The sequence below is a fragment of the Miscanthus floridulus genome, chromosome 19 (assembly GCF_019320115.1).
Source record: "Miscanthus floridulus cultivar M001 chromosome 19, ASM1932011v1, whole genome shotgun sequence".
Taxonomy (NCBI): domain Eukaryota; kingdom Viridiplantae; phylum Streptophyta; class Magnoliopsida; order Poales; family Poaceae; genus Miscanthus; species Miscanthus floridulus.
The window spans coordinates 104,966,631-104,976,840 of NC_089598.1; the positions used below are offsets into that span (position 1 = coordinate 104,966,631).

Sequence of the window (10,210 nt, forward strand, 5' to 3'; positions counted from 1 at the left end):
GCAAAGCTATCTTCTAAGGCATTTGTTTCCTTTGCCGTCGCTCACATCTCCTCTCACACTGTAGTTCGAGCGGAGGCTGGCTGGACCGGCGGCGCTAGAGATCGATTTGACACCAGGAACGTTGAACCAACGGCGACGGAAGCCGATTCTGTGGCTGTGGAGTCCTCTTCGACGATGACGGAGGGTGATTCAGCACTGGGATACCGTTTCGGTGGCAAAGGAGTCCTATTCGGTGGCACTAAAGGCTGATTCGGTGACAGGGGAGTCCGATTCGATGGGGGGCAGAGGTGAATCAGTGGCCGGGGAGTCTAAGGTAGTGTTTTGGATCAATGAGGGCCTGTTTAGTTCTCAAATTTTTTTTTGCGTAGTACCTATCCCATCGAATCTTACGGCATATGCATGGAGTAGTAAATGTAGACAAAAAAAAAAACTAATTGCACAGTTGGGTGAGAAATCGCGAGACGAAACTTTCGAACCTAATTAGTCCATAATTAGACACTAATTGCCAAATACAAACGAAAGTGCTACAGTAGCCAAAACCCCAAAAAAATTTGGATCTAAACGCGCCCTGACTAAAAATTGGGATATGTGTCGGAAGGATGTTGCATAGGGTGTTCGGATACTAATAAAAAAATAAATTATATAATCCGTTAGAACTCCACGGGACGAATTTTTTAAGCCTAATTAATCTATCATTAGCACGTATTTACTGTAACACCACATTGTCAAATCATGAACTAATTAGACTTAAAAGATTCGTCTCGCAAATTAGTCGCAAACTATACAATTAGTTTCGTAATTAGTCTATATTTAATACTCCATACATGTGTCAAATATTCGATAGAACAACGACTAATATTTAGGAGGGGCAACTAAACACCACCTGATTCGGTGGCGGGGGAGTCAGCTAACGAGCGGGCGAGCCAACCTTGCTCGGGCAGGAGAGCCGGAGAACCGATTTGGCTCACCTGCGCTAGCAAGTATTTTATTGCTCGGACGAGCAAGCTTGCCTGCAGGCAAACAGGCGAGGCGAGGCAAGCGGCCAGCAACGGTAGTTTATTTTTTTCAATCAGAACAAACTACCGATGAAATTATTATTTTTTAGCTTCGTATAGGTCTAGCTCCGACTCGACACCACGCAAAAAGTATCAGTGGTCATTTAAGATTGAAGCCGTGTTAAGCTGAGACTGAGAATGACATGGCAGCTGCTCCGCTGGATGAAGGATAAAATGAGAGTGAAAACACGCGCGCGCGTACGGCAGCTTGCGAAAGGACACACGGCGCGCGGCCAGGGACGCCGCCGGCCGCCGGGCACAGCGCCAGGTTCAGTACTTTGGCTACTGTGTGTCGAATGCGCTCCGCACTGCCTGCCCTGCCCTGCCCTGCCCGGCATCGATCCCACCACCTGGCACCAGCGCCAGGTTTAACGAACCCTCGCATCGCACATTCGGGCGAGAAATCTGGAAAGTGGCATGTTTCACGTTCCCGGCCGGCTCGCCTTTACCGTTCCTTCACCGATGGATGATCGGTGGAGCGCGGGTTGGGGTTGGGTTGGTACGCTGCGCTGGGGCCCGGCCGGCGGGGCCAGCGCGTCGGCTGTAGCGTAGCTGCCGTAGTGGTTGCCGTGGCTGTGCCGCGCATCCCCACCCCCGCACCCACGAGCGAGGCGAGGCGAGGAGAGCGATCGGCCGTCAACCACCCACCAACTCGTTTCGGGTTGCTCGCCGCGGGGTCGCCATTGACGGACGCGAGCGAACCCAACCCCGGCACCCCGTGCCTTGCTTTAATACCCTCTCGATCGTTTACTGCAGCTCGCCTCTCCTCGCTCGCTTCCAGATCCAGCGGCCGGAGCGAGGCGGCAGGGGTGCCGGTGTAGCCATGACCATGAAGCAGCCGAGGGGCCGGCAGGAGCCGCGCCGGATGGGCAACGCCGCCATGGTCGTCACCATGCTCGTCTCCCTCTGCGTCCTCACCTACATCAAGGCGCGATACTACTCCAACCCCTTCCGTACGTCGCCGCCTCTCCTCCTCCTCCTGCTGCTCCAATTCCTCCTCCTCTAGCCTCTTCCTCATCCTCCAAATTCCAACCTGAGTACCTGACCGACACCACCCACTCACTGATTCCATCCACTGCAGCCAAGCCGGCGGAGGAGCTGGAAGTGGTGGAGGTGGACGAGGACTACGACAGCACGCGGTACAAGCTCTCAGGCCCCATCGGCGAGGAGGACTTCGACCCATCCCGCCCGACCTGCTACAACACCAGCAAGCGCTCCGAGCGGTGCGCCGCGGTGGGCGACATCCGCGTGGACGGCAACCACTCCAAGATCTACATCAATCCTCTGTCCCGCGAGTGGAAAACCAAGCCGTACGCGCGTCTGCACGACCCGGTGGCCATGGACGACGTCCGCGAGTTCACGCTCGTCCCCTTCGGTGGTGGCGGCGGCTCCCCCAACCACACCACCGTCGTCCCGCCGCTCTGCACGCGGAACCACTCCGTCCCCGGGTTCCTCTTCTCCAGCGGAGGGTTCGCGGGCAACCTCTACCACGACTACGCCGACGTGCTGGTGCCGCTGTTCGCGTCCACGCACCACTTCGGCGGGGAGGTCCAGTTCCTGCTCGCCGACATCAAGGACTGGTGGGCCGACAAGTTCAAGCCGCTCTTCCGCCAGCTCTCCCGATACGACGTCATCGACGTGAACAACGACCAGGAGGTGCACTGCTTCCCGCGGATCGTCATCGGCTCCACCTTCCACCGCGCCATGGGCATCGACGCCTCGCGGACGCCGGGGGGTGAGACGGTGGTCGACTTCAAGCGCCTGCTCCGCCGCGCGTTCCGGCTGGAGCGCGCCGTGGCGTCGCGGTCGGGGGCGCCGCGGCGCAAGGACCGGCCCCGGCTCCTAATCATCTCGCGCAAGAGCTCGCGCCGGTTCGTCAACGAGCGCGCCATGGCGCGCGCCGCGGCGGCGGCGAGGTTCGACGTGCGGATCGCCGAGCCGGACAACCACACGGACATGCCAAACTTCGCGCGGCTGGTGAACTCGGCGGACGTCATGATGGGCGTGCACGGCGCCGGGCTCACCAACATGGTGTTCCTGCCCAGCCGCGCAGTGCTGGTGCAGGTGGTGCCGTTCGGCGGGCTGGAGTGGCTCACGCGGGTCACCTTCAAGGACCCCGCCAGGGACATGGACGTCACCTACATGGAGTACAACGTGTCGCTGGAGGAGAGCTCGCTCAGGGACCTCTACCCGGAGGACCACTTCTACCTCAAGCACCCCTACGACGTGCACAAGAAAGGATGGGACGCCATCAAGAGGGTGTACCTGGACAAGCAGAACGTCAGGCTCAACCTCACCAGATTCACCAGGACGCTGGAGCAGGCGCGAGATCTCTTGCCGTCGCCATGACTGATCGTCTCATCCCTATTCCCTGCTGCAGGTTTCACTTCAGATTGGGCTGGCTTCTTGCTTCTTGCTTCTTGCATTGCATTGCATTGGAGCTAGCTGCTCTGCTGCTGCAGCCTGAAGCTTCAGCTTCAGTCAGCTGGTTGGTAGATAGGCAGGCTCACTTCACAGCTCACACCATGTCTTTTTTGGATTTTTGTTCTATACTCCCACTTGTTTTCTCTTCTCCTTTTCTCTCTCCCTCTCTCCACTCTTGTGGCAAAGATTCATTTCTTTCATTGTTTTTTTTTCTGGGTAAAGGAGGAGAGGAACAAAAACAAGGTCTGGTCGTGTCCAAGGTTATTTTACACAAACACACACTGTAAATGATTGATTGTTGTCGGTAAAGACCAACACGAGCAAAAGGTAAATTATTTGTCCATATAGCCCATCATCTGCCCATGTAGGGTGCGGTCCGATGTGATCATGACTGCCATTGGCAGGCAAATCTTTCCTTGAAGTCCTCGCCAGCACAGTCGTTAGCTTAACGCACCACCAACCCCCTGTCTTCCTCTGTTTCTCCGAGAAGCCAGTTTGCAACGAGTAAAACCTGCTTGTCTATATTTGCTAAACATGGCCGACCCTAGCTAGCCTACCGTTTACGGACCAAGGAAGAGGTCTTAAACAAGCCGCCATGGACGACCCAACAAGGTGCAGGTGATGCAGTGGTTGCTCAACTGTTTCCCACACGGAAAAGAAGGGTACGACAGTTGACGGGACCGTAAACCAACCGAAAGGGGAGTCATTTCCTTTCTCTCTGAGCCAACCAGAGATTATTATCTACTACTGCTACACAAACGTGACCATCAGATGAGATAGCATGCCATCGATCAGCTCCGGAAAAGGCCCACGCAACCGACCATGGCAGCATCCTGAAGCATCATCCCTGGCGATGGAACTCCTGAAGCATCGCAGGAATGTTTACGCACTTCATCGCTCCATCCTTTTGGCATTTCCAAGCATATTGCAAAAAGATATACTCTATGTCTAATCTAAGATATATTATAAAAACTGTGCATTTAGAAAAGTCAAAATGAGTCATAATTTGGAATTGATGGAGTAGTAAATATATTTCAGACGAGAATGATTAACCCAGACAGTCAGCAGGGGGAGTATTTTGAGATCTGGAAACAGCTCAGCGTCCACGACACCCTCCACTTCCAGAGCTACCAAACTTCTGCTACTTCCTCGCCTTTCACGGTGCCATCATTGAGCTGCGGAAGCCACAAAGAAACGTACTCCAGGAGCATCACATGTAAGCCAAGTACCCTGCTTTTAGGATGATAGTTCAGTCCTACCAGATCCAGGGCGTCAAGCTTGGAGCTGCTGCCTAGTGCCCCGAACCGAAGGGCTCATATAGACCTACAACTACAAGATCAACTATTCCAGTCACCTGTACATTCAAGAATAAAAAAACGGGCTAATATTAGCAAGTAATTGAGTTTCAGCTATAATGTATGATCTAACTTTTTATGCATAAAGGCTGGAGCTTCATTATTTCACTACAAATTGAATCTGAAATTCTCAGTCACGGATTAGGATGAATAAATGACAGCCGTGGAGAACATCAGCAAAAGCATCGTCGTCTGTTTGGCCAAAAACACAATGGTCCTTGGAACGAAATGCAGCTGTTCAACAGAAAATGAATGCAGTCGTTGAAAATACAAATTCACTCTTTCTTGGTCAGAGATCATTGTCTCTGCTTTTGTCAGGTTCACCCTTTGACAAAATTTTGAGATAGACCTAAGTATTAGCTTTTGGAGGCCATCAATTAGGGTAGGTAATTTGTGCACGTTGTTTTTGGTCCTTTATGCTAGTCCATGGTCGGTAATGATGCTATCCATTGGAAGCTCAGACTTGGATATGCTGGAGACTTCTGTGCAGCAGGGGGGAGGAAAGTGTGAGATAAATATATATTTAAGGTTACATTGTTCATACTAGTACTTCATACCAGTACTGTGGCCCTATCATTATCACTCAACACAGTGAAGTTTCAAGAATTCCCTTCAAAATTCTTTGGTCAGGTAACACATCCTTTTCTTATTCTTGTTTTGGTTCGGTAAAATGCGTGCGAATACACTGTGTGGGCGATTTCAGTGCGTTGTTGAAAATATGAAAATGCCAACTTTTACTAAAATAAACAATAGTCCACAATATAACTCCCAAAGAATGTGGAAAAATTATAGTGAAATGGTGCACCTTCTCCTTTTTTTGCCTGAATATTTCTCCTTTTCATTCTTTGTTGTTGTTGTTGTTGTTGTTGTTCATTCTATATGTATAACCGAGAGATCCGTATCAACAACTAAAGCATGATGGAGTGTTACATCAGATGCTTGAATGCTTTCTTTAAGATCGAAGCTATACACTAGCAGAGTAACCTCCTCAAGGAAAGGACAATGGGTTAGGTAAAACAATGCATCATAATAGTAAATTAATGATGTGTACTATCTGGCTTTAAATAATCGTGGACCATAACTAGACGATCTGTGGAAAGAGGGGGGAAACATAAATAAAAGCCTTGCAGCAGTGATATTTTACTTCAATTTCTGTTTTCCCGGATTTTCTTCCATCCACTCCCACCAAAGCCAAAATTGGCAAACTTTGTTTGGAAAGTTCCTCTGCAGTGCACACCTTTTATGAACTGCGTATTGTGAACTTATGCTAAATAGATGAGTTAGTCACGCTGCTTGGCTAGCAATGTAATATTTCATGTTGAAGTGTTTTCACCGTATTGACTATACAGAAAAAATTCTCAAATGCTGAAAAGTATCAATTATATAAAAGAAAACAACTACCTTTAAGGGAGGTATAATCACAACTGATGACATTCAGATCAATGTAATGCTGCCATCTGAACACTGAACTCTAGCTCGGGCCTTTTCAGCCTAGAACAGTAAAAGATGCGAAAGAGTGGTTAGTTATAGCAATTAGAGAACATAGTGATATACAGCATTCACATCAACACGGCACAGGAAAGCATGATTGGTAAGTGACGCCTTATAGCCTTATAGGGTATTATATACCCACTTTGATTAGAGGTGGCCGCCCACGTGTAGTAGTGGTAGTTAGTCGCATGTCCCAGGAATTTAAAGTGAATCATACTAGTATATCTCTCTTCGACAAATATAGTTAACTCCAGGTTAAACTAGTGATGATGAAAATTGAAGCAAGGTGCTATGCATGAGTAGGCCTGTGCCTATCGTTAGTGGAATGAGGGCAATGCTTCAAGCAAATTTTAGAACTGAGGTGCCACATGCATATTGCAATATAGATTCAATTTGTTCTAAATAGGCCTCCTTATCATGCCAAGGTGATATACAGATGACTAATGGTTGTCATGGATTAGTTTTTGAAAGTAGCTTAGAGAAAGAATAATTGCAATATTATTTCTTAGAGAGAAGAAATCCCAGCAATCTATAGCGATTAATTTTGCATTCTGTTCCCCATTGATGCAAACCTGCTCCATGTGTACAGTCCCATGCCCGGGCTGTTCCCTCTCACAACTAAGATCCAATTCCATCAGTAGAAACAGAGAGCATGCATTCCGTTGATTGTAGCATAAGAAGTTGGGTGTACCTCTTCATTCCAGTTGGTTCGAAGCATCATCACAACCAAAGCAAATATTTGCACTGCCATCGCACATATGATTCCTAACCAAAGGCCCTGGCACATAAAGGGAACACATATCAATATATATCTTATCATAATTACACACAAGTAAAACATAGTCGAACCTACCTTACCACCAATCTTCAGAATAAATGCAAAAGTAACAGCTGAAGGGAGACCAATAGCATAGTAAGCAAACAGGTTGATAACCGAGCATACTTTCTGCCAGCCACATCCTCGAGCTGCGCCTTAAAATCAAGAGGCAGATAATGAACATATGTCAGCCAGGATCAGTTAGACAAAGGATTACTGATATTATGATTGTGGAGTGTCACGATAGAATCACTGACAAGTCTGATTCAGGAACTACCACTCTTGTACATAATACTTGTGCCGCTCTTCTTTTTTCTCGACCGTACCATGAGGTATGTATTTCATTAAGAGGAAGTAGAGTTTTTGAAAATACAAGGTTCAGAGGTAATCCCGAGATTACCATGGGAAAAATAGGAATTACAATAGGTTTTTTTTACATGATACTTGCGCCGCTCTTCTTTGGTAAAGGGATATATGATACCTAGAAAAAAAAAGGGTTTGGAACAGCAATGATCCTAATTTGGACTGTATGACTTACTAGTGAAACCCTCTTACTTGTAGCATGCAATACCAAACATATCGGATTTTCCCCCCCTCTTATGACTTATGAGAGCATTGAGTGTGTTGGATATGTGATCATTTTTACATTAACCCGCTCAGGCGGCATATCAAAGACAATTAATCTACATGGATTGATGGCATCATAATAAGGCAAGCAAACCAACACCAAGACCAAGTGACCAAGTGATCAAACAAAATAAAAGCTAAGCAACTTTACAATAATGATATTCTGATTACAGTATCTGCATATGAATTTCCCAACATGGAGCAGAAGTACGATATGATGCAAATGCTGCATACTAGACAATGCAATTATCCCAAACCTGATAGTGTGCACTGTATTCCATCCATGAAGTCAGAAGTAGCAAGAATTGGCATCATAATCGATACATGCTTCACTACCTCATCTTCATTGCTGTACAAATAGCCCCAGACATCTCGCACTAATACTGTGATGATAGCTACAAAAAGGCCCTCAGCTAGGCACATGATTCCTGAAACATAAACTGATAGGCGTGCTGCGTGTGGGTTCCCAGCACCTAGTTCATTGGACACTCTAATACTGCAAAGAAACAAAGAATCATGGGCCAAAATTAGTTAACCACAAGTTCCTTTTATCACAGAACAAAAAGGAGTGGGCACTACAAATTTATGCTCCTCTGACCTTATTGCACTGCTGAGGCCACTTGGAATTGTATAGACCATCCACATTGTGTTTAGGCTGCAAGAGTCAAAGTTACTTCACATCAAGCACTGAAAGCACCATTACTGATGCATGGTTGATGCACAAGAAATGGCTATCTCAAGACATGAGAAATGAAACCAATGCAACCACAGAGTGATCAGCCATGTTACAGAACAACATCGGATCTAAAACATTGATCAATTTAATAGAATTTCTGATTACTGAAAGGGAGGAGGCATTTCAAGTTTCATTTGCTTACCTGACCGACAAAATTGAAGTTTCCAGTTTTGGATCTGGAAGAAATCCTGCTAGGAGAACCACCATCTCAAATGCCCAATACTCCAAGCTGAGCTATCTTGCAAGTCAAATAACCAGTTCCATGCAGAAAGTAGGTAAAGGTACACATTACTTCTTTGCCAAACCATAAGTTAAACATTCAAAACTTATTGAAATACAAGTTTTTCACATGGTGCCCCATATCAGGCTTACCAGGTCATAAAGGTAGATGGAATTGCTAGCTTTAGATATACTTTGGCATCCTTTAACTTCAGTGCCTCCCTTGACCATCCGTGCCAACTTCTTCTGCCATCTTCAGAGACTTTCACATACACAGCTAGCAATGCCACATTGAACCAGTAAGATATTGAGGTTGCCAGAGCTGCGCCTTTGTGGCCAAGGCCAAAACCTTGAACCAGCAACCAGCATAGCATAACATGAAGTAGCAAAGTAAGTCCAGAGCAAGCTACCAATATCTGGACAATATTTTGGGTCTGCAGGAATCTGGTAAGGCACTGAAGCAAACCATACGCGAAAAGGCCAGGAATCAACCACTGAGCATACAGTCCAGCTTCAAATGATATCTCAGGATTTTGACCAAGGGCGATAAGGATTTGGCCAGTGAAGGCCAAAACAAAGGCCAGAGGAACACCCGTAAGCACAAGAACAATTATCGCCCTTTGCGTGTGTGTCCCCAGCATGTCATATTGTCTTGCTCCGTATGATTGTCCACAAAAGGTATCCAATGCGCTTCCCATACCCAGCTTGACATGGAAAAGAGGAGCATTGTTTCCAATTAATTTACTGGTAGCACAGTAGGCATCACGCAGTATAGCACTGGGCATTACGCAATAAGTCAAAGCTCAAAAGTCAAAACCCATATGCCGCTCTTACTTCTAGAGTTCTAGTAGGTATAATTATGGAGCATGTGGGAAACTAATTGGAGTAATGCGCAAGCAATTACATAATCTGTACTAATTTTTGTTATAATTTCCTTAAACAACTAGCTCCCACAGTGTACATGTTGCGATTCACAATTCCACATCCCCTCCCTGTTCTTCAGACTTATGCACGAGCAGTAGCACATACCGAGACCCGAGTTGCACAAATGGCTGAGTGAAGAGAGGTTACCACTGCACGTACCAGGACGCTGAAGCCGGTGACGTTGGCGAAGGAGGCGGCGACGGAGGCTCCGGAGAGGGAGAGCTCCCCTAGGTGTCCGGCGAACATGACGGAGACCACCTGCAGGCTGTACTGCAGCAGGCTGCACGCCACCAGCGGCGCCGCGAGCCCCACCTGCCGCCGCACCTCCGCCTCCACCGCGGGGCGTGGAGCGGAGCGGGGCATGAGGAGAGGCGAGGACGCCGCCTCCGTTGCCCCGCCGGCGCTAGCGCCACCCATTTGGCGATCGCGATGGCCTCACGGGCTCGGACCCCCGGGTTTGAGTTGACTAGCGAGTAGCGAGTACTCTCTCCGTCCGCACGTCTGGAGTTTAAAAAATTTCCCATATTAAGCATTGTTACCTGCCTGCAGCCCCAACCTAGCG

The 10,210-nt window shown here is 48.0% G+C and overlaps 2 protein-coding genes across 12 annotated transcripts; one reads left to right on the forward strand and one right to left on the reverse strand.

The window, feature by feature from the left end:
- Positions 1–1,555: 1,555 nt before the first annotated feature.
- LOC136527335 (alpha-1,3-arabinosyltransferase XAT2-like) lies at positions 1,556–3,679 on the forward strand. Its single transcript, XM_066520028.1, has 2 exons — positions 1,556–2,008; positions 2,137–3,679. Exons 1-2 carry the CDS (start codon positions 1,879–1,881, stop codon positions 3,402–3,404), a joined length of 1,398 nt encoding a protein of 465 aa, XP_066376125.1. The 5' UTR covers positions 1,556–1,878; the 3' UTR covers positions 3,405–3,679.
- Positions 3,680–3,914: 235 nt separating this feature from the next.
- LOC136527334 (protein DETOXIFICATION 16-like) lies at positions 3,915–10,133 on the reverse strand. 11 transcript variants are annotated; one of them, XR_010776745.1, is made up of 10 exons: positions 9,808–10,133; positions 8,878–9,428; positions 8,648–8,734; positions 8,368–8,424; positions 8,027–8,265; positions 7,179–7,297; positions 7,017–7,103; positions 6,236–6,325; positions 4,533–4,833; positions 3,915–4,451 (listed from the first exon to the last, which is right to left on the reverse strand). XR_010776745.1 is itself a non-coding variant. In XM_066520026.1 (9 exons), the coding sequence occupies exons 1-8, from the start codon at positions 10,063–10,065 to the stop codon at positions 6,269–6,271; spliced, it is 1,449 nt and encodes a 482-aa protein (XP_066376123.1). In that variant the 5' UTR covers positions 10,066–10,133; the 3' UTR covers positions 4,477–4,833; positions 6,236–6,268. The 11 variants fall into 11 exon arrangements, 4 of the variants coding, with proteins under 4 accessions (XP_066376123.1, XP_066376124.1, XP_066376122.1 ...); XR_010776746.1 differs by lacking the exon at positions 3,915–4,451 and having other exon boundaries at positions 4,477–4,654; positions 4,739–4,833; XR_010776751.1 differs by lacking the exon at positions 3,915–4,451 and having other exon boundaries at positions 4,477–4,833; positions 7,017–7,069; positions 7,179–7,291.
- Between the last annotated feature and the right edge of the window lie 77 nt (positions 10,134–10,210).

What these genes read in the sequence shown, in the direction of transcription:
- LOC136527334 (XM_066520025.1), bottom strand. Translation starts at nt 10,065, where the DNA reads ATGGGTGGCGCTAGCGCCGGCGGGGCAACGGAGGCGGCGTCCTCGCCT. An exon ending in ACTTCAATTTTGTCGGTCAG is followed by an intron (nt 8,425 to 8,647) that starts GTAAGCAAATGA and finishes TGACTCTTGCAG; the next exon opens with CCTAAACACAATGTGGATGG. An exon ending in TTCTGAAGATTGGTGGTAAG is followed by an intron (nt 7,104 to 7,178) that starts GTAGGTTCGACT and finishes TTTATGTGCCAG; the next exon opens with GGCCTTTGGTTAGGAATCAT.
- LOC136527335 (XM_066520028.1), top strand. Translation starts at nt 1,879, where the DNA reads ATGACCATGAAGCAGCCGAGGGGCCGGCAGGAGCCGCGCCGGATGGGC. An exon ending in ATACTACTCCAACCCCTTCC is followed by an intron (nt 2,009 to 2,136) that starts GTACGTCGCCGC and finishes CATCCACTGCAG; the next exon opens with CCAAGCCGGCGGAGGAGCTG.